Source organism: Cervus canadensis, chromosome 12, assembly GCF_019320065.1.
Source record: "Cervus canadensis isolate Bull #8, Minnesota chromosome 12, ASM1932006v1, whole genome shotgun sequence".
Lineage (NCBI taxonomy): Eukaryota > Metazoa > Chordata > Mammalia > Artiodactyla > Cervidae > Cervus > Cervus canadensis.
In genome coordinates this window covers 35,456,261-35,479,444 of record NC_057397.1, presented here as the reverse complement: position 1 = coordinate 35,479,444, position 23,184 = coordinate 35,456,261, and the positions used below count along the sequence as shown (strand labels likewise).

General features: G+C 35.0%; 1 protein-coding gene across 14 annotated transcripts in view; it reads left to right on the top strand.

The window, feature by feature from the left end:
* Window positions 1-23,184, top strand: part of STAU2 (staufen double-stranded RNA binding protein 2) — a 288,944-nt gene that overhangs the window by 17,351 nt on the left and 248,409 nt on the right. For 4 of the 14 annotated variants that reach the window (XM_043483196.1, XM_043483195.1, XM_043483197.1 and 1 more), the window contains 3 exons: window positions 7,571-7,697; window positions 12,163-12,308; window positions 22,703-22,862. In XM_043483196.1, the coding sequence (XP_043339131.1) occupies window positions 7,658-7,697; window positions 12,163-12,308; window positions 22,703-22,862 (346 nt within the window). In that variant the 5' untranslated portion in view covers window positions 7,571-7,657. The remainder of the gene's footprint in view (window positions 1-7,570; window positions 7,698-12,162; window positions 12,309-22,702; window positions 22,863-23,184) is intronic. The other 10 variants (XM_043483209.1, XM_043483206.1, XM_043483205.1 and 7 more) reach the window with 5 other exon arrangements.

Genomic DNA, 23,184 nt, shown 5'->3' with positions numbered 1-23,184 from the left:
GTATAATGTGATGCTCCTCAAAACCCCTTTGCTAAGTGAAAGAAGTCAAACAGTAGAGTCACATATTATTTGATTCCATTTACATGAAATATCTAGAATAAGTAAATCTATAGAGACAGAGTGCAGATTGGTGGTTGCCAGGTCCTGGGGGGTAAGGAAAAAAAGAGGAATAACTGCCTAGTGGGTATGCAGTTTATTTTGGTGTGATAAAAACGTTTTGAAACTAGGTAGAGGTGATGGTTGCATGACATTGTGGCTGTACTAATGCCCCGATGTCTTCACTTTGAAATGGCTAATTTGATGTTATGTCACTTTCATTTCTATTAAAAAATTAAAATGCTTGCAAAGAAGCATGAGAATATAACCCATAAGTAGGGTAAAAAAAAAAATCTCTAGAAAGAGACCCAGAAATGACAAAGATGATTGATTTGGCAGACAAAACTGTAAAAAGAGTTGCTATTAATAATGCTGTCAATGTTCAGGAAGGTAGAGGAAAATAGGAAAATGATGAGAATATAAAGAAAAGGTATGAGAGTAGACTTAAGTGGGAATTCTAGAAATGAAGAATGCAATATCTGAAGTAAAACATACTTGATGGAATTAATAGCAGACGCTGTAGAAGAAAAGGTAAGTGAGCTGGAATATGTAGGGAATAGCAACTAACCAAAATGAAGCAAAGAGTGAAAATGCAGAAAAAAAAATGAACAGAGCATCTGTGAGTTGTTGGATGACATCATAAGTCTAAGATAAATAAACTAGATGTTGAGGAGAAGGGAGGGGGAACAGGAAAATATTAGACCAAATAATGACTTTTCCATTAAATATTACGGAAAAATCCAAACCAACTTTTTGGCCAATCCAGTATACACTTCATAGATGTGTAAAGCTCAGTGAATCTAATTTGAGAGAAACAATATTCAAATGACTGAAAATCAGTAATAGTAAAGGGAAATCTTCAAATCAGTCAGGGGGAAGAAAAGACATTATATATAGGGAAATAGAGATGAGGATGACAGAGTTTTTGTTGGAATGTACAAGCCAGAAAAGAGTGAAGTGACATTTTAAACATACCATAAAATACTTGTCAACCTTGGATTCTGTTCCCTCTGAGAATGTTTTTCAAGAAATGACTTGTCATACAAAAGAACTTACTACAAAACAGACTCACAGATATAGAAAACAAATTTATGGTTACCAAAAGGAAAATGTAGGGGAAGGATGAGTTAGGAGTTTGGAATTAACAGATACATGCTACTATGTTTAAAATAGATAAATAACAAGGCCCTACTGTATAACACAGGGAACTGTATTCTATATCTTGTAATAACCTATAATTGAAAAGAACCTGATGAATATATGTGTATATTTTTTATAAATCACTTTGTTGTACACCCGAAGCTAACAGAACATTGTAAACCAGCTATTCTTCAATAAAAATATATTCCAGAGGAAATGAAAAAGAAGTGACTCTTTTGTTTAAAATTAATTATTGTAAAATATTCAGTATACAACACAGAATTTAACATTTTAACTAGTCTTGTTATAGAGCTGTTAGGTTTTATCTGACTCTCTTGTGACCCCATGGACTATAGCTCACCAGACTCCTCTGTCCATGGGATTTCCCAGGCAAGAATACTGGAGTGGGTTACCATTCCCTTCTCCAGGGGACTTTTCCCAACCTAGAAATTGAACCCACATCTCCTACATTGGCAGGTGGATTCTTTACCACTGAGCTACCAGGGAAGCCCATTTTTAAGTGTATAGTGACATTAAGTACATGAACAGTGTTATGCAGCCATTACCGTTATCCATCTGCAGAGATTTTGATATTCCCAAACTGAAACTCTATACCCATTAGAGCACTAATTCCCCATTCTTCAATCCATCAGCCCCTGTCAACCACCATTCTACTTCTGTCTATGAATTTGACTACTCTAGATATCTCATATAAGTGGAATTGTACAATATTTGTCCTTTTGTGACTGGCTTATTTTACTTAGCATAATGTGATTCATGTCATACCATGTGTCGCAATTTCATTTTTAAGGCTGAATAATACTCTGTTCTATGTGTATACCACAATTTGTCATTCATCTATCAATAGATATTTGGGATGTTTCCACCTTTTGACTATTTGAATAATACTGCAGTAAGCACGGGAGTGCAAGTGTATGTTCAGACGCCTGCTTTCTGTTATTCTGGGTATATATCCAGAAGCGAAATTGCTGGATCCTATGGTAGTTCTCTGTTTATTGACTGTTTTCCATAGTGGCTGCACCATTTCACATTCCCACTAATAATAAACAAGAGCTCCAAGTTCCCCACATCCTTACCAGTGCTTATTTCTCTCTTTCCTTCCTCCCTTCCTTTTTCCCTCCCTCCCTCTCCTCCTTGCTGATGGCCATCGTACTAGATATGAATTGGCATCTTAGAGTTTTCATTTGCATCTTTGATATTAGTGATGTTTAATGTCTCTTTATTTGCTTGTTGGCTATTTTTATGTCATTGTTGGAGAAATGTCTATGCAAACACCTTACTCAACACTCCCCCACTATAAGAAAAATTTTAAAGAATGTCTTTCAAGCAGCAGGAAAATGAAAAAGATGAACAAAGAAAAAAGCAGAAATGGTCATTACTTGGGTAAATGTATAATCTTTTTTATTAATCTTTTTGAAAGGTGATTTTTTTATTCAGAGCAATATATTAAGCTATTGTGAGGCTTATAGCATACAAAAAAGTACAGTGCATAGTAATAGCTTGAAGGTTGAGGGAGAAAAGGAAGGATATTATTAAAGATTTTAATGCCCTTCATTAGGTGGTACAATATAAAGGTAGATAAGATATATGTCATTAGCTGTAGCAGTTAGTAAAATAGCAAAAAAAAAAAAAAACAAAACCAAACTTATAGCTAATAAGCCAAAGCAGTAGATAGAATTGAATATACAAAATAATTAAGTCAACAGAAACCATGAAAAGATGAAGGGACCAAAGACCAGATGGGAAAAATATAATAATATGATAGGTTCAAACTTAATGATATTGTATAATCCCATTAAATGTAAATAGTGTTTGCTTCAGCAGCACATGTAAGATTGGAATGATGCAGAGATGTACAAAGATGACATAAATTTGTGTTTCATATTTTTAAAAAAGTAAGTAGTGTTAAAAAACATCCTGATTTGAAGGCTGGTATTGAATTAAAAAGCAAGATCCCACCATATACTCGCCTGTAAGAAATAGTAACTGTAAACAACAAATAGATTAAAAGAATGGAAAAAGACATAACGCAGTAACTTAGTTGAAGGAAACTTGGAGTGGTTTTATTAGCATTACAGTAGGTTTCAGAGCAAGGAATATTTCCTACCTGGGTTAAAGAAGATCGTTTCCTAACAATAAAGGGATCAGTTAATTAAGAGGACTATCAGTGCTAAATATTTTGTTGTTGTTGTTGCTATTTAGTTGCTAAGCTATGTCTCACTCTTTTGCAGCCCTCTGGGCTGTAGCCCACCAGGCTCCTCTGTCCAGAGGATTTCCCAGGGAAGGGTACTGGAGTGGGTAGCCATTTCCTTCTCCAGAGAATCTTCCTGCCCCAGGGTTTGAACCCAGGTCTCCTGCACTGGCAGGCAGATTCTTTGTCACTGAGCCACTGGCACCTAGTAATAGAATTTCAAAACACACGAAGCAAAAACGAATAGAAATTCACAGAAACACTCACAATTATGGTCAGAGATTTCAGTGATCCCTCTCAATAAGTGATGTAACAAATTGACAGGAAAAAAAGTTTCAGAGATGTAGTTGACTTGAATAATACTGTCAACCAACTTGACCTGGCTGCATTTACAAAACACTTTAAACAAGAAGGGCAGGATACCCATTTGTTCACAAGTTCATACAGAACATTTACCAAGATAGACTGTATTTTGGGCCATAAAATAAATCTCAGTAATTCAGAAGGAATCAACTCCTAAAATGAACCTTCTCAGATAACAGTGCAATTGAATTAGAAATTATTAATAGAAGTATCCTTGGAAAATCTACAATATTTGAAAATTACATAGTATCTTATAAGTAATTCATGATTAAAAGAAGAAACAAAAAGGGAAATTATAAAGTATTTTAAATTGAGTAAGAACAGAAACACAATGTATTAGATGTTGCTAAAACAGTACTTAGTGGGAAATCTATAGCTTTAAATATTTATATTAAGAAAGATCTCAAATAAATGACCTTAGTTTCCACCTTAATGATGTAGAAAAAGAATAAAGTAATTCTAGAGGAAGCAGAAGAAGAGAGAATCTGAATAGCTATATATGTATTAAAGATACTAAAGTTGTAGTTAAAAAAAGAAACTTCCCACAAAGAAAACTGTAGGTCCAGTTCACCTATTGGACCAATTGGTGAGTTTACTAAATACTGTAGGAAGAGATAATATTAATCCTACACCAACTTTTCAAAAATACTTGAAGTGGAAGGAATGGTTTCTAAAGACACCAGTGTCAGCATTAGTGGGATGCAGAACCAGGCAGTAGGTTCTGGAATAGGAATAAAAGGAAGTCCTAATAAACAGATGTGACTTGATTTTCTATGTAGGAAATCTGATGGACTCCTGCTAGACCTAATGAATAAGTATAGCAAAATTGAAGGATACAAGATAAATATGCAAAAATTGATTGTGTTTCCGTACACTAGCAAGGCTTCCCGGGTGGCACAGTGGTAAGGGATCCACCTGCCAGTCAGGAGACACAAGAGACGCAGGTTTGATCCCTGGGTTGGGAAGATCCCTTGGAGTAGGAAATGGCAACTCACTCCAGCATTCTTACTTGAAAAGTTACATTGACTGGGTAACCTGATGGGCTGTAGTCCATGAGTTTGCAAGAGAGTCTGACATGAGTGAGCATGCACAGCAAGGAACAATCTGAAAAAAATACCATTTAAAAATACTATCAAAAATATGAAGTATTTATGGATAAATCTAACAAAAGTGTGTTAAAGAATACTGAAAGCTATAAAATACTGCTGAAATGAAAGGATACCTAAATAACTGAGATCCATTTGATCCTCACTATTCATGGATTCTGTATTTGTGAGTTGGTTTATTTGCTAAAATTTATATGTAACCCCTAAATAATCCTTGCAGCGCTTCTGTGATCATTTACTGACAAGTGCGGAGTGGTGAAAAATTGAGTTGCCCTGTGTGCACAATCTGAACTGGGGTTGAAGAAGATGGCAGTCTGCTCTTATTTCAGTTCTCCTACCATAAGCAAGTGTCCTTTTCTTGGCTTATTTAGTGCCACATTTTATTTTTGTGTTTTTTTTTAAATTTCTTTTATTTTTGTGTTTTTTGGTTGGTGATTTAGCTATTTAAAATGGCTCCCAAGCATAGTGCTAAAGTGCTTTGTAGTGTCTTTAAGAACAGGAAGGCTGTGATATGTCTTATGGAGAAGATATATGTGTTTAGCTAAACTTCATTCAGGAGTTATTGTTGGCTCTGAGTTCAATATTAGTGAGTTCAACAGTATATATTAAGTAAGGGATCTTTAGCTAGATAAAATACACATAAAACAAGGTTATTTATTAATTGACTAAAAAAATGTTATGTCCAGAGGTTTACAGGAACCTAACCTTTTATTCAAGCTGGTTTTAGAAAAGGCCGAGGAACCAGAGATCAAATTGCCAATATCCGCTGGATCATCAAAAAAGCAAGAGAGTTCCAGAAAAACATCTATTTCTGCTTTATTGACTATGCGAAAGCCTTTGACTGTGTGGATCACAATAAACTGTGGAGAATTCTGAAAGAGATGGGAATACCAGACCACCTGACCTGCTTCTTGAAAAACCTGTATGCAGTTCAGGAAGCAACAGTTAGAACTGGACATGGAACAACAGACTGGTTCCAAATAGGAAAAGAAGTACATCAAGGCTGTATATTGTCACTCTGCTTATTTAACTTATATGCAGAGTACATCATGAGAAATGCTGGGCTGGAAGAAGCACAAGCTGGAATCAAGATTGCCAGGAGAAATATAAATAAACTCAGATATGCAGACGACACCATCCTTATGGCAGGGAGTGAAGAGGAACTAAAAAACCTCTTGATGAAAGTGAAAGAGGAGAGTGAAAAAGTTGGCTTAAAGCTTAACATTCAGAAAACGAAGATCATGGCATCTGGTCCCATCACTTCATGGGAAATAGATGGGGAAACAGTGGAAACAGTGTCAGACTTTATTTTTCTGGGCTCCAAAATCACTGCAGATGGTGACTGCAGCCATGAAATTAAAAGGCGCTTACTCCTTGGAAGGAAAGTTATGACCAAACTAGATAGCATATTAAAAAGCAGAGACATTACTTTGCCAACAAAGGTCTGTCTGGTCAAGGCTATGGTTTTTCCAGTGGTGATGTATGGATGTGAGAGTTGGACTGTGAAGAAAGCTGAGCGCCGAAAAATTGATGCTTTTGAACTGTGGTGTTGGAGAAGACTCTTGAGAGTCCCTTGGACTGCGAGGAGATCCAACCAGTCCATCCTAAAGGAGATTAGTCCTGGGTGTTCATTGCAAGGACTGATGCTGAAGCTGAAACTCCAGTACTTTGGCCACCTCATGCGAAGAGTTGACTCATTGGGAAAGACCCTGATGCTGGGAGGGACTGGGGGCAGGAGGAGAAGGGGGCGACAGAGGATGAGATGGCTGGATGGCATCACCGACTCGATGGACATGAGTTGGAGTAAACTCTGGGAGTTTGTGATGGACAGGGAGGCCTGGCGTGCTGCGATTCATGGGGTCGCAAAGAGTCCGATATGACTGAGCGACTGAACTAAACCTTTTATTTCCCCAGAAGCAGTGACTCAGTATTTAATAATTCACTGTTTTGCAGGAATGTTAAAAAACATAGCTATCACTGAGATGTCATCATCTCAATAATGAAAATTGACTATATGTCATGTACATGGATTGGAAGCCTCAGCTTTGTTAAAATGTTGATTTTCACCAAATTAATCTATAGATCCAGGGGAATTGTCTATGTTGACAATTTTTTAGTGTCATTCCTGGTGTTTTCTGCTCTATAGAAGTTTTACATTTTGTGTTGTTAAATCTATCAGTTTATCCCATCATAATTTTTAGGTTTCTTTCTAGAAGTTTTCTATGTTGCAGGATTTTGACATACATTTAGCCAAGTTTTCTTGTGTTTTTGTCATATTTTTATATTCTTCACTTGAATACTTTTGGAATTAGTTTTTCTGTCTATTTGAGATAGGGACAGAAGAGCCTGGCGGGCTATAGTCCATGGCATCAAAAGGACATAGTGACTAAAATACCACCACAACTATATGCGATAGGAACTCTAATTTTTCCTAATTGACAGGCAATTCTAGTACAGCAGTTTGGCCCTTGGGTGGTGATTTTGCTTGGACAGCCTTAGGTTACTGTCTGATGTGAAGTTATAAGCTATGTTTTAGTTGCAGCTGTGGACAGACAGTTAACGTTTCTCTTAGAGGGCAGGACCCTGTGAAAGGTAAAGTCCTTGTTCTTTTTTGACTCTTATTTTCTTTCTTTTTATTTTACTTGGGAATTAGGATGAGCCCCTTCCAGTAGCAGAGAATAGGGAAAGGGGAGCCAGCAGAGAGACATAGACTGTGTTCAAGTTATTTTCTGTACCTGTGATGGACACGGATTCTTCTATGGAGAGACTTGCCTTGGCAGGTGAGGTTAGCCTGCGGTTTCCTAGCATCACTTCAGCTTTAATTTAACTACCTTAAAAATGTTGCTACTCTTGAGTTCTGGCTTAGGCAACTTTTGGTATTTTGGTGGATTCTGGTCACGTTTTTTCTGCTGCATCCTACTCTGCATTCTATATTCTGCCAGTGATCTGCTTGCATTTTCCAGAATGTGGTGTGTTTACTGTGGTTTCTTCTGCATGTGTGCTCTGGAAAAGCTCAGCCTCTTTCTCTTTCCCTCCCTCACTAATTTGGTGAATGCCTACTTTCCTTAACTAATGTAATCTAATCTAATCACCACCCCTTGAAACCTGCATTTCAACACCCCTTCACCTAAGGAGTCCCTTTTAAAGTCTTATCTTAGCACCTACCATGTTGTAGTCTATGTATTTGTTTCTTCTCTGTGTGTGTGTTTTCTCCCAGACTCTGAACTCCTTTGGAACAAGTATTCTTTGCCTGTTGATTGAAAACTGTAAACTGTGTTATTTTGGCATATTTTGAAGATCAAGTCCCGGAGAGTTTAGGACATTTTAGCATAGAAACAATCTGTCTCAAAAAGTAGGGTAGGCCTCTGTTTTGCTGAGTGTGCAGATCCTGTTGTTATAGATATTTTACCAATGTAACTTGTCAAAGTTAGGGAGTGTTAATGTAGACAAACTTTATATCCAAGGTAAACTCTTCCCTAACAGAAATATGAGAAATCTCAGATGTAATATATATCACACTTGGGGATTTTTCAATGGAAGCAAGCTTAATACATTACAGTAAGTCAGTGGAAAAATAATAGCAAATACATGCTTTTCATAGAATAGTAAAGAAGTGTAATAGTATGAATATAATCACCTTATCCTAACAAACATTTTAACTCGGAATCTATTTTAGCTTAGGAAGCCATGAAAAAAGTTTATGAAATCAAATCACTGTATTCATTTTCAGTGATAGGGTGCTAAAGGTTATTTATATGCAGAGTAATACCAGATTCTTATTGTTAATAGTATCTTACATCATTTGATTCAACCAATATACTATAATCCAGTAATATAAAAACAATTATTATTTCTGTTTCACTGTCCAGGAAAGTGAGATTTAAGTACTTTCTTAAGGTTATGTGTAGAAGTCAGTCAGTGGCAGAGATACCCAAAACAGGCTCTTAGGGTCGTAAGTATATGGCATTGGTTCTCTCAGAAGCAAAGTTTTAAAACTGTGAAATTCATTGTCATTAATTTTATTTACTTCTAAGTAGGTATCTACTATTCCAGCCACCAAGTTGAATTGAAGCTTTTTTCAGTCTCTTGAAAATGTATGCTTATGCAACACTTTTTGTACTATTGACTTTTCTAAAAAATAATATATAAAGTTTATGGATCTCAATTTTTATAGACCAATTTGTTTTATAATTTTGTAGATATTTTATCAAAATTTTGGTTTAATTATTACTACTTTGTCATTGAACTCTGTTAGTATTGTTAGTATTGGTAATAAGATTTCTAATTGAATGCAGGAACAACTATGGAAAATAAAGTTTTAATCATTTTGTAAAATAAAATCTGAACTAGGACTAGTTATTTTTAAATTTATTAACTAAGCGTTTGGGCTTTGGAAGTTTTATTGAGGTGGGATCTTACATGTGTTTTGCACATCTTTCACACCAAAACTTAAACATAAAATCCATTATTGGATTCCATTAATGGATTATGTGAATCCATAATTGGATTCATGTAATTTTTATGAAGCAGAAAGTTAGAATGAATGGAATATAAGTTTTAGTGCCATGTTATTATCATTTTCCTTTAAGGAATTTAGATAAGATTTTCTTACCAAACAGAGCTAAGTTTATAGAGCTATAAACATATTTTACTCACATTTAAACATGCTTAAATCTGGTGCTGTTACTTTTTATACTGTAAAATCATAACATTATTCTTGCTATGATCTTAATATTTTTTGTATCATAACATATGAATATGCAGCATTGCTGAGTTACCAAAATCGTCATGGTAGCAGTATAAATGCCGTTTTAGTATTATGCTAAATAACTCATTTTTACCAGACTTAAATGTTTTCTCATTTTCATTCTTCTTTTGCTTTTTGATGTTCAGGTAGCTGTGTGATCTGTATTTAACACTATGGTGTTCAAGGACCAAAATTTGACTATAGTCCCAGATCACTTTGTATTTTATCTAAGATAACTGACTTCCTGGCACAGAAATGTTTATAAAATGTTTATTTGAATCATATGCAATAGAATAAGTAAAATGCAGATTTCCTTAACCTTTTCTAATAGTCTTTGCCTTTTTTGTGGTGTTCCTTATTTGTTTATTTTTGCTTTGCACGCCACTTAGATTGGTTTAATTGTAGAATTAACTGTCAACTGTATTGGTCTTACAGTTGGTTGCTTATATTCTATTCTTTTTTTTTTTTAACGTATGCCTTACTAGGTATTTGTGTAGTATTGTTACAAAATAATTTCTTAGTAATGATTGTGATCAAGTTATTATACCAAATGATTAGTCCTATAAAGGATATTAAAAAGTAAAAGTATTAAAAAAGATACTGTGTTCTACATTAAACCTTGTAATAGAAAGTTTATAGATGAAGTTCCTAAAACCAGCTATTTCCATTTATTTAATGTATTCTTTGTATATTGTGACTTTGATTTAATTGAGCAGGAAATAATCCATTTGCATGTCTTATGCTTAGCTTTTGTGCTTTTTTTAGTGTTTGGCCATACCCTATGACATGGGGGAGCATATTTTCCCAACTAGGGATTGAACCCCCGCCCCCTACTTTGGAAGGCAGAGTTGCAGCCACTGGACTGCTGGGGCGTCCCTGTGCTTAAGTTTTAAAATGGGAGGTGAAGGAAAAACTAAAAAAGCAGTTAAATATGTATGTCTGAAAATGAGATGAAGGAAAAATATAGGATAAGAAACCATAAAAATATTCTGAAGCTGTAATAATAATTGTGGTAGAATTTAAAGTACTGTGTATTTAAAAATTGTAACCTTATAACAACCTGAGTGTTAGTTAAGTAGAATGTATTTATGACTCTTATTTTATAGATAAAGGATAATAGGCTTAGTAAATTTAAGTAAAAATAATTAAGACCTTTTAGATTAGGGGAGGGTTTCTTAAGGTAGTAAAGTCACAGACCACAAAAGAAAAGATTGATAAATACTATACATAAAATAGTCAGTAGAAAAAAGGACAGAACTAGTTCCCAGAAGAGGAAACCCAGATGATCAAAAACAGTTTTGTCAGACATCAGATTGTCAGAGATGAAAATATCTGACCATACTACACATTTTCAAGGTTGGAGGGAAATAGTAATTATCATGCTGCTGAGGGAAGGTCATTTGGTATAGTCCTTCTTAGTGATGTTTGGTAGTGTGAACAAGTTCTTTTGGTAGTTAAAGAACTTGTAAGAGTGAGAAATTGAAGACAATCTGTTAATAAAAGTCTTCTGTCAAGAGGGAGGGTTAAAACATGGCTAAGGTATTATGATGAAAATTATACATCAGGTAAAAAGTAATACACTGGAGCTATGAGTTAAATCTCAAAAACATAATGAAGAGTGAAGAACATTGTGAAAATGGTACGTCTGTTATGTTACTATTTATGTGAACTACAAAACCACGTATGTCAGGATTATGTATTTCTTCGTGGATATATATGCATGCATATAAATATATTTTAGAATATCTGAGAGGGATATAGTTTAAATTCACATAGTGGTAGTTTCTGGAAAAGATAAAGGGAACTTAACTGGAATGTAATATTGTTTTTCCTTTTTTTAAAAAATAAGAATAAAAGTGAACAAAATACTAATTTTAATTTTGGGTGGTAACTGGTCATTTATTAAATTATTTTAATTTTTTCCCTCAAAATTTCATTAAAAAATTACAAAAAAACAATAGTTGGGAGAGCTAGTAATTAAACTTAGGACTTGATTCCCACATCTGGAGCTTTTTCAATTTAATATGCTACTTTAGAATGAGAAGGAAAAAAGAAAGATTAAATGATAAAACAGATAAAATTTAGTTTTATAGCAATAAGAATAAGAATTATGTGTTTATGCTAAACTTTCTTGAGAAGAAAGTTATAGGATAAATTAAAAGTTATTATATAATCTTATGCTCTTTTTCAATCTTTAAGCATGCTGTTATCATGTTTATGTATAGAGAGCAATTTAGGTACTCAGGAAAAAAGTTACCTTAATTTATTGTTTAAAATGTGATACATATTTCTGTTGCATGTAATGGAAATTTAGATGATTTAGATGATTTGAATGATGATCAGATGGTTTGATGATTTGAAATTTAGATGATTTGAAACTTTTATCTAAAATTCATGAAAATAATTTAATCCAAATATACTATCTGATTTCAGTCTGAAAAAGTCAAAACTAGTTTTTCTTCCATTTTGTAAAGTCATTCTTCACAAAAACTTTACAGCCTTTTTATTTACAGCTTCTCTCCAAGATAAAATGGCAAACCCCAAAGAGAAAACTCCAATGTGTCTGGTAAATGAGTTAGCCCGTTTCAATAGAGTCCAACCCCAGTATAAACTTCTGAAAGAAAGAGGGCCTGCTCATTCGAAGGTAAGGTTCCGAAGAGAGGTGGTGAGCCATGCTTATCAAAATCTGTGAGATTTATCATCTCAGGTTTTAACTGTGCTTTATTTTGGGGGGAGGGGGTAGTGGATGGCCTAACGGCTCTCTTAGTTCTCTTTTAAAAGTATTTTAAAGTCTGTAACTGTATAGCTCATTATGGTTTGCAGAGTTCATTCTGATATAGTACTTCACAAAAATCTTAATGAAACCACATGAGATACGAATTTTTGATTTCCACTTTGTAAATTAAGAAACTCAGGCACAGAAAAGCTAAGTAACTTGCTTTATAGTTCATGAGTGCCAGCACCAGCACTTGTACATGTATTCTGTGGCTTCCAAGTATGGTGCTTTTCCCATGACATAGTAACTGGTAACCTAAAAATGGATGCAGAGTAAAATATAGCAACAGTTACTTAGTGAGATGCCTTTTCCAATAGGATATTTAATTCCGAGATTCATCATTTATAAAAGTTGTATATAGCAGTTTTGTTGCTAGCTGTGTATTCATTTATAATATTGTTCTTTTAAATGTAAAATTGATTTATATTTTTATATAGCCTCATACATGTTTATTTGTGTATACATTGCAAAGAAATTATGACTAAAGCATTTATGCTTGAGCTCTGTCATTCTGTTTAAAAATCTCACTTGTGCACACATATCCTTGGTACATTTTTAATCTTGGATATTGGAGATTATGATAATTATACATTTTTTGTATGCAATGTGGAAGCAATTGATTCTCTAAAAGTTGGTTAATCTTCATACAGTACGGGTTATTGGATTATTTAATTGTCTTCTAGCATCTCCTTCAAAGTAAGGGAAATGAGATGAAACTGAAATCTGTCCATTTTGTTCCATACTGGAGACTTCTATGAAGGATTTCTGGGCAGCACTTTAATTTGTTGAGAATATATTTTGTTCAGAGAAAAAGGTAGTGGCCTTTCTCTTCCACACCTGTTAATTCATATCTCTTTCTTACATACTCATTCTTTCTACCCTTAATCTTGTTGAAGTGTTTGAATTTCTTATAGTATCTCATGTTTTTTCACATCTGTCAGATTTGAACACACATCTCACATCTTTCAAACCTTTGTGAAACCACTCTGCTGCCTCCACAGGGTCTCTAGCAGGTCCTGACTTTCTTAGTTGTAGTTGTTACTGTGTTGTGCTACTGTGATGTATGAGACGGTTTCCTTAGAGTAATAAATACTTTATCCTACTACAATTCATAATTCCTTTAGTATGTCTCTTGTTTTTTTATTTTCATTGCCAATTCCAGGAATTCTTTCTTGAGATAGACCCCTAAGTTTGAATTTCATGTTAATAGACTAACTGCCCATGTGACATCACACCAGTCATTTGCTGACCTCTGAGTGATTCCATCACATTTCTCATGGCTCACTTTCACTCTCTACAATATTCATCCTTAATTTTTGGTGACAGTGTCTAAATGATTATTTCAGCATGCTGACATTTTAGTTTCTTACGTTTCTCCAATTATCTTGTCTTCCATTCTCCTTCAGCCACTCACTCCTGTAATCAGTCTTGATTTTACCATTACCAGTAACTGCAAGACCCTCCAGAATTAGAATCACAAGCATTCATTTGTCTCTGACACCTAGTTCATTCCGTCTAATAGTCTGCTTTCAGTAGTCCTTCCACACCACAATTCCATTGATTCTACCACCTTTTTACTATTTCTCACTTACCTCAGTCTTCACGTTTCCTTTTTCGGCTTTAATTCCATACACTTTGTATGTACTCTTAACTCTCTTCGCTCTTAATTAGAACATGCTTAGCAAAATCCCAACCCAAATCCCAACTCTGCCGTCCCTTCTGAGGTATGGATGAACGACTTGTAGAGGACAACGAGTGGTTGTTTCTATTTCGTTACTAAGTCCCAACCCCTCTTTGCCTAGTCAAGGTCATTCCTCCAGCTTTGTCTCCCCTCTCCCTCCTTAACTTTCTTCTGTATCATCAAATTCTGCTTCTAATGGACTGGGTTTGTTGTGGCCCAGATTCTTCTTTCTAGACAGTCTGGATTCCCTTGGGTTTTAAGGAAATCTGGAGATTCCTTTGCCAACCTCCACCTACTGCTCTGGGTCTTTTGTCATAGACCACACCATTTAGCCTGTTGCTCATCTTAAAAAGAGTGAGAACTAGAATAAGTAGCATATTCTTGAATGAAAGGTAGTACTTACGTGTCTTAAGTCCTAATTTTAATGTTAATATTAGTTGGCTAAGTCTGAATCTTTTTTGTGGAAAGTAAAGTCATTTGCATTTATGCATGTCTGCCAGTGGTTTTTAAGTGAGACATAAAATATATTTGAATAAAATAAATGATTATCTCTGGCATGAAAAATTTAAACCTAGCCCCAACTCATTAATTTTCTTGGGACATTAGCCAGTTATATGGCAACTTCCACAGGTATGTATAGATGTGTTTATGTACACACACACATTCTTAACAGTAGTGGTTCCCAACCTTGGTTATTCATTGGAGCTTTAAAAAATACTTAAAAAATGCCTGAGTCTTACTCCCAGAAATTCTGATTTAATTGGTCTTGGATGAGGCCCAGATACCAGGACTTTTTAAAAACTCTCAGATGACCCTTTTGTGCATCCAGAGTTGAGAAACACAGGACAGAGATTAATGTCTTCAAGGTGATGTAGAACTGTCTTCACATACATACTTCTTGATGGGAAGTAGTGATCTGTATTTACATGCTTTCTTCTTTCCTCATTGAGTCTTACAGAATGTGAACAACTTGCAGAACTTTTAATGTGTGACTAGTAAATGAAAACTTTTAATGTTTGCCTTGTCCCCTTTTATTTTTATGAAGTAATTTGTTATTCCTTATATTTAAGTGAGTTATTACGACATTGCTGTATTGTATCTCTTGGGTACCTAAATCCAGTTCTTTATTTTCCTATGACTTGTTTAGATTTTCTCAAATCTCAAAAGAAGGCTGTTATAACGCAGACAGCCATGAATAACATAAAGTGGTATTTTCTTTTTTTTTTTTTTTACTTTATTTCCCTATTTTGATGAGTTGTGGATATGCATGGCTAAGTGTTAAGAAAGCTGCTGTCATAGTGACACTTGTAGAAAGTTTACTCTGGAATAAATATTGCCGAGGGAGGCAGTTCTACCCAGTGGCCTTGAAGTAAAGTATTTTTCTTCTTTTAATTCTTGCTAGATTTACTAGACTTGATCTTTGCCCTGCATTATCTGGCTTATGTGGCCTCAAACAACTAATTTAGAATCTCAGCTGTAATTTGAGAACTATTATACCTGTTCTAGTATAGTATAATAGGATGATAGTTTGTAAATTCTTAGCAAGTATGTTGATAATGAAGGTACCTGGATAATTGTTTCATTGTTTGTTATTAATAGTTGTATACAGGATTTAAAAATCCTTGGTAAAATATCTGTTGAGTGTAATATGACAGACACTGTTCCTTATTGCAGCTTTCTGCTCTGCTGTTTGCCTGTTTGTATATTTTGGATTCAAACCCTTTATTAGAAATATGCTTGGCAATTATTTCCCCCTCTTCGTGGCTTATCGTTTTCTTTCTTTCTTTTTTTACAGTGTCTTTTGAAGAGCAGTGATTGTTAATTTTGATGAACTCCAGTTTATCTATTTGTTCTCTTATAGATTTTGTTTTTGGTATCATATCTAAAAAATCTTTGCCCTATTAGAGGTCACAAGATTTTCTTCTGTGCTCTCTTCTAGATATTACATAGTTTAAGTTTTTACATTTGGGTCTTATAATTAGATCTAACCTTAAGTTAATTTTTATAGATGACATGAGATCTGTAACAAGATTTATTTTTTATTTCTACTTTTTGGTTACAGGTGTTCAGTTGTTGAAGAGATTGTCCTTTCCCCACTTCATTGCCTTTGTACCTTCAAAAATCAGCTGTCTATATATATCTTTATTTCTGGTCTCTGTTCTGTTCTGTTGGTCTCTTTTTCTGTCTTTAGGCAAATACTATGCTGTTTTGATTGTTGTTTTACTCACTAAGTCGTGTCTGACTCTTTGTGACCCCAGGGACTGTACCCCGCCAGGCTCCTCTGTTCATGGGATTTTGCAGGCAAGAGTACTAGAGTGGGTTGCCATTTCCTTCTACAGGGGACCTTCCCAACCCAGGGATCAAACCCATGTCCCCTTATTGGCAGGCGGATTCTTTACCACTGAGCCACCTGAGAAGCCCAAGTGTTTTGATTACTGTAACTTTATAATCTGGTAGTACCAGCCCTATACTTTTGTCCTTCATTTTCAGAGTTGTTTTGGCTATTCAATACCCTTTGCATTTTCATACGAATTTTAAAGTCCACTAGTCCATTTTATAAAGCACCTTGCTGGGATCTTGAATAGAACTGCAGTGAATAAATAGCTCAATTTGGGGAAGATTAACATGTTAGAAAAATTGAGTCTTCCAACCTATGAACAAAGTATCTCTTGTTTACTTAGACATTCTTTAGTTTCTCTCAGTATTTTGTAGTTTTCAGTGGACAGGTATTTCTCATCTTTAGATTTATTTCTAAATATTTCATGTTTTTGAAGCTATTGTAAGTGGTATGGTTTTTAAAATTTTCAATTTATAATTTTTCTTATTAAGCATTGCTAATGTATAAAAATACAGTGATTTTTTTCTTTTGTATATTTTCTTTTATACATTTTAAATCATTGAAATATGTGTAGCATTTCTGTGTAAGTATGCACACATGAGAGTGTGAAGAATAAAAGTACAAATAGAGAAATCTGAAGATTCCTACTTTTTCCATAGCAGGTTAACTTTAATTTATACTGTCAAACAGTGCTAAAAAGAACTGCCTCTCTAATATAGGGAATCCATACAGTGCCAAAGAATTTAGAAGAGAGTGAAATATATCAGATTATTTTTATGATACATTGAAAATTCTCTTTATAAACATTTTTTATGTAATTAAGAATTATCTATTTGTTTTTGGGTATGCTAGGCCTTCGTTGCTGCTCAGGCTTTTCTCTAGCTGCAGTTAGTGGGGCCTAGTCTCCAGTTGTGGCCGCGGGCTTCTCGTTGCGGAGGCTGCTGCTTCTTGCGGAGCACTGGCTCTGGAGCGTGTGGGCTCAGCAGTTGTGGTTCCCAGGCTCCAGAGCACAGGCTTAATATTGTGCACGGGCTTAGTTGCTCCATAGAATGTGGAACCTTCCTGGACCAGAGATCAGACCCATGCCTCCTATATTGACAGGTGGATTTTTTACCACTGAGCTACCAGGGAAGCCCTTTTATATAATTTTTAAAGGTTACTTTCCATTTATAGTTATTACAAAATGTTGGCTATATTCCCCATTTGTACAATACAGCGTTAAGTCTGTTGCATACTCAGTAGTTTGTACTTTCCATTCCCCCATCCCTCCATTTCCCCTCTCTTACCCCTACCCCGTAACCACTAGTTTGTTCTCTCTGAATCTGCTTCAAAAATACACTTATTTTTGTATATTGACCTAGCATCTTGCTAGATGTGTAGTAGCATCTTGCTTGGTGTGTAGTTTTGTTTTCCCTGGTAGTATCTTGTGGTTTCAGTATCAAAGTTATGCAAGCTTCATAACATAAGTCAAGAGGTGTTCCTTCTGATTCAGGTTTTGGGAAGAGTTTTTATAACTTGGCGTTATTTCTCCCTTAAACGTTTGGTAGAATTTATTATCCAAATCATCTGGGCCTGGAATTTTCTTTGTAGGAAAGTTTTAAACTACAGATTCAGTTCCTTTAATGTGTGTTAATATAAGGCTATTCATGTTGCCTGTTTCTTCTTGAATGAGCTTTCTTAACAGTGGCTTTTTTTTCCCCCTCCCCACCCCCCACCTTAACAGTGGCTTTTAAAAACTTACGCTGTTGAGTTTATTGGCATAAAGTTTAAAAATATTCCCTTGTTGTCTTTTTAATATTGTAAGAATCTGTAGTGATGTCATCTCTCTCGTTCCTAATGCTGGTAATTTGGGTCTTCTCTTTTCTTTCATGCTTAGTCTGCATAGAGGTTGACAAATTTTAATGATCTTTGCAAAGTACCAGCTTTTGGTTTTATGGGTTTTTCTCTCCTTTTTTTCCTATTTTTTATTTTCTTTTGTTTGCTTTTAACTTTATTACTTTTTTTCCTTGTTTACCTCAGCTTTGATTAACTCTTTTTCTAGTTTCTTCAGATTAAAACTGAAGTTAACTTGAGACTTCACTTTTCTAGTTTAGATATTTAGTGCTGGAAATTTCCCTTGAGTATTTTTATTAGTGTCATCTTTTGAGATACAGTGTTTTCATTTTCATTCAGTTTAAAATACTTTCTGTTTTCCCCTTTGATTTCTTCTTTTCTCCATGGGTTATTTAGAAATGTGTTGTTTATTTTCCAAATATTTGGAGATTTTCCAGAGATCTTTCTGTTATTAATTTCTAAGTTAGTTCCATTGTGGTCAGAGAACATACTTTACATCACTTGAGTCCGTAGAATTTGTTGTGAGTTATTTTATAGTCCAGCATATTGTCTGTCTTGGTAAATATTTTGTTAGAAGTTGAGAACAAATGTATATTTGCTCCTTTTGGGTAGAGTGTTTTAAAAACATTGCAGTCAGTTTATATTGGTTGATAGTGTTGTTCAGGTCTGCTCTATCCCACCTGATTGTCTGCTTGGTCACTGTTATATCAATTACTGAGAGGAGGGTATTGAGTCTTTTACTTTAATTGTGGATTCTTTATTTCTCTTTGGAATTCTGTTCATTTTTGCTTCATGCATCTTGAAGCTGTGTTGTTAGTTGCCCAAGTGTTTTTTTTTTAATTAATTTTTTATTGGCGTATAATTCTTTACAATGTTCTCTTAATTTCTGCTGTACGGCAAAGTGAATCAGCTATGCATGTGTCCCCTCTTTTTTTAGACTTCCCATTTAGGTCACCACGGAACTTTGAGTAGAGTTCCCTGTGCTATGCAGTAGGTTCTCATTAGTTATCTGTGTTACACCTAGCAGTGTATATATGTCAGTCCCGATTTCCCAGTTCATTCCGTTCCTCCTTTCTCCCCCCGGTATCCATTAAGTTTGTTCTTTGCATCTTTGTGTCTATTTCTGCTTTGCAGATAAGTTCATTTGTACCATTTTTCTAGATTCCACATATTAGTGATATTATGCAGTATTTGTTTTTCTCTCTCTGACTTATGTCATTCTGTATGACCATCTCTAGGTCTATCCATGTCTCTGCAAATGAGACTATTTCATTCCTTTTTATGGCTGAGTAATATTCCCTTGTATATATGAACCACATTGTCCAAGTGTTCAGAATCTTTAGTCCTCTTCTTGATTATTTGGCTCCTTTATCATTATGAAATGACCTTTGTTATCATTGGTAGTAGTCTTTGCTCTGGAATCTACTTTGCTTAATATTATAACCATTCTGACTTGTCATTTATTTATGTTATCATGATATATTTTTTCTATCCCATTGCTTTTAAACCATGTATCTTTATAGTTGAAGTGCCTTGCCTGTAGGAAGCATGTAGTTGGATTTTGTTTTCTTATCCAGTTTGACAGTCTCTACATTTCAAATGGGGGTATTTACACCATTTTAACTTTCATAACCGTTCTGGTTATTACCCCGGTTTCACTAAAGAAGTAAGAAGACAAATGGAAAGAGTAAATAACTTCCTTACTGTGACACATAGTAAATGGTGGATCTGTGACTTAAGCTCATAAGCAGTGTGTCCCAGGACTCCTACTCAAAATTGCTACTGAATGTTTATTATAGTGGGACTTTTTTTCCTCTCCAGATTTTTTTTTTCTTTTAAGATATAATTGATGTATAATGTTGCATTGCTTTTAGGTGCAGCATAGTGGAATTCTTAAGAGGTCTCAGAAAGCAGAGAATTGACTTGGATACATTTGCATTTTATAGCATGTTCATGTTGATGATGGCATGGCTTTCTGGATCTTAAGTTCCCAACCAGGGACTGCACCCAGGTCCTGGCAGTGAAAGCACCAGGTCCTAACCACTGGATCACCAGGGAATTCCAAAGAAGGACAGTTTGATGGGAAAGTCTTATGTTAAAGAAATGATGCTAGGGTGGTCTTGTAGGAGAGAGATACATTGACACTCTTAACTGAGAATACAGAGAAAGGCCAGATCTGAAAAATGTTTTTGAAATTGAATCAGTGGAATGCAGGGGAGAATGTAGAGAGCAAAGGAGCAGACAAGAAAGACCATTCAGAGGTGTTTGGCTTGTGAACTGGAAAAGTGGTGACATGTGGAAGGTTAGGAGGCAGGAAACCTGAGTTTATAGGGGCCCTAGATTAAGGCGGTGACAAAAGAAGTAGCAGGGAACAGTTTTGAAGTGTTGTGAAATAAATCTTAAAAAGGCAAGGATAAACAAAGGAGCTGTTGGGGTTCTGAACCTGAATTAATGAAAGAAAAATGCATGGAACATTCTGGAGGGTGAACTGATTTGGAAGAGATGGGAGAGATAATATATCCTTTGTGGCAGAGTTCTCTGTTACATACTGTAATTTGAAAACCAAAAGACCTAGTCATTGAAAAATCATTTTAAAATTGGGCAAATGTATTAAAAATATGTCTTAGATAAAAATTTTACACTGAATCAAAGTAAAAATTACTCACTTTTAAAAGATATGTATATATTTTGAATTTCAAATGATTGTAAATATTTTCAGCTGTATATCTTGAAAAATTGAAAATTATGAGAAAAATTAAAAATCTGAGAAAAATTGAAAGAGCAGTATAATAATGAATCTTTCATATTTACTGATCATTAATTTATTCAGTACATTGCTACATTTATTTCTTTCCTTGCTCCTTCTGTATAGATATATATACTCTTTCCTTGAACAGTTTGAAAATAAATTTCGACTATCATGACATTTTTATCCTTAAATACTTGTGTATCTATCTTGTGAGACCAAAGACATTCTTCTTCATAACCATAATATTATCATCACTCAAGAAATTGAAAATTGATTGAAGACATTATTTATTATACAGTCTATAGTCAAATTTCTCTGGTTTCCTCTGGTTGTTCTCTAAATGCACTTTGTACTTTTTTTCTTTCTAGTATAAGTCTGATCAATAGCTTATTGATAGCTTATTATGACCTTCCATGTCTCTTTAGCATCCTTTCATCTAGGACAGCCCCTTTGCATTCTTCTCTTTCTTCTTTCATAAGATGGACATTTTGGAGAGTTTCTGTCAGTTTCTTAGAGAATACACCGTAATCCAGATCTGTCTGATTGTTTCCTATGATTAGGTACACAGTAAACATTTTTGGCCAAGAATACCTCGTATTTGTCATTGGATTGTGTCAGGAGGCATGTGATGTCCATTTTTATGATTGTTGATAATACTAATTCTAAACACTTGGTTTTTAAAGGTATTTTCTACCTGATCTCTTTCCTGTAAATTCACATTTATTTCTAAATAATTAATAAGCATTTTGAGGTTCTTACCTTGTATTCCTACAGAGCAGTGAGCTCTCTAGGGAGGAAAGCAGCAGATTGTGTGTGTATACTCTAACTTGATCCTAAATGTTAGAGGTGTTTGAGCCCATGTGGAAATATGGTGTAGATGGAATGTTAGGATGTGCAACGGGAGGGGTGTGTGTGAAGTGAAGGTGGACAGGTCACTCCTCTGTGTCGTGAAGCACGGAGGGCAGTTGAAAGTTTTCAAGCTGGTGGTGTTCTGGGTGATGCAGTTGTATTTGAGTTTTAGAAAGATAGTATTAGCAGCAATCAGATGGGAGATTATTACATCCAAGCTAAGATGATGAAAGACTGTAGCCAGTGCAGCAGAGTTCCTGGCAGAGAGAGGAAGGAGACCTGAGAAATATCTATGAGGTTAAAACTGATTGGATTTGGTGACTGGCTAAAGGTTGATTGTGGAGGATTGAGAGTTTCTTGGTGACAGGATATTTAATAGGATTTCCCAACTCATTGACTAAATTGTGTTAAGTATAAGGTTTAAGTGATTAGTTTTTATGTCAGTTATAGAGACAGGTTCTTTTGGATTCTCTTACAGTTTCTCTTATTCTTTGTTCTTATTCTACTTTTTTTGAGGATATTTGAATGGCAGTAACAATATGATTCCATTTAGGGAAGCTCTTTCGTCTTGATAGATTCTACCAAAAATGTACACTTAAAGCTGCCTTTAAGCCTCTGGATAGAACAGAATTTGGCATGACCTCTTAACATTCTTTCACTAGAGAGAATGAGATTTTTGTTACAAATGACCTATAAACTCAACCCTGGCTCTAACATGTTGATTCTGTGGTGTGTCTGTTTTTCTCTCAGACAGCACATTTTATTTCCTGAAAAATTTCAATGTTTTCCTGGTCTCTTTATGTTTTTCCAAGATGTTCTCAGTGCAACTGAGTCTTGGGGAGCAGACATGGGAATCCGAAGGGAGCAGTATAAAGAAGGCCCAGCAAGCCGTCGCTAACAAAGCTTTGACGGAATCCACGCTCCCCAAACCAGTTCAGAAGCCACCCAAGAGCAATGTTAATAATAACCCAGGTATGGCCTTGACTCGGTTCCTTGTGTTCTGTCCTCTGCATGTGCTGTTGCCTGTATTTTCCTTCACGCAGGCCTGTTGCATAGTCAGTGGGTGTTCAGACAGCAGAATAGTAACTGAAGAGGAGAGAATGAAGAAGGTAATTGTAGTTATTTTAAAATTCTGCTTTAATGGCTACTCTAAAGGTGCATTACTTACTTTTTTAAATGTGACAAAAAGGCGTTTGGATACAAAGACATGAAAATAGGACTGAGGTTTTTTCCTAAAGCAAAGATAGAAGTCATCAATTTCTCTTAAGTATGTAACATATAGTTATTAATTAAA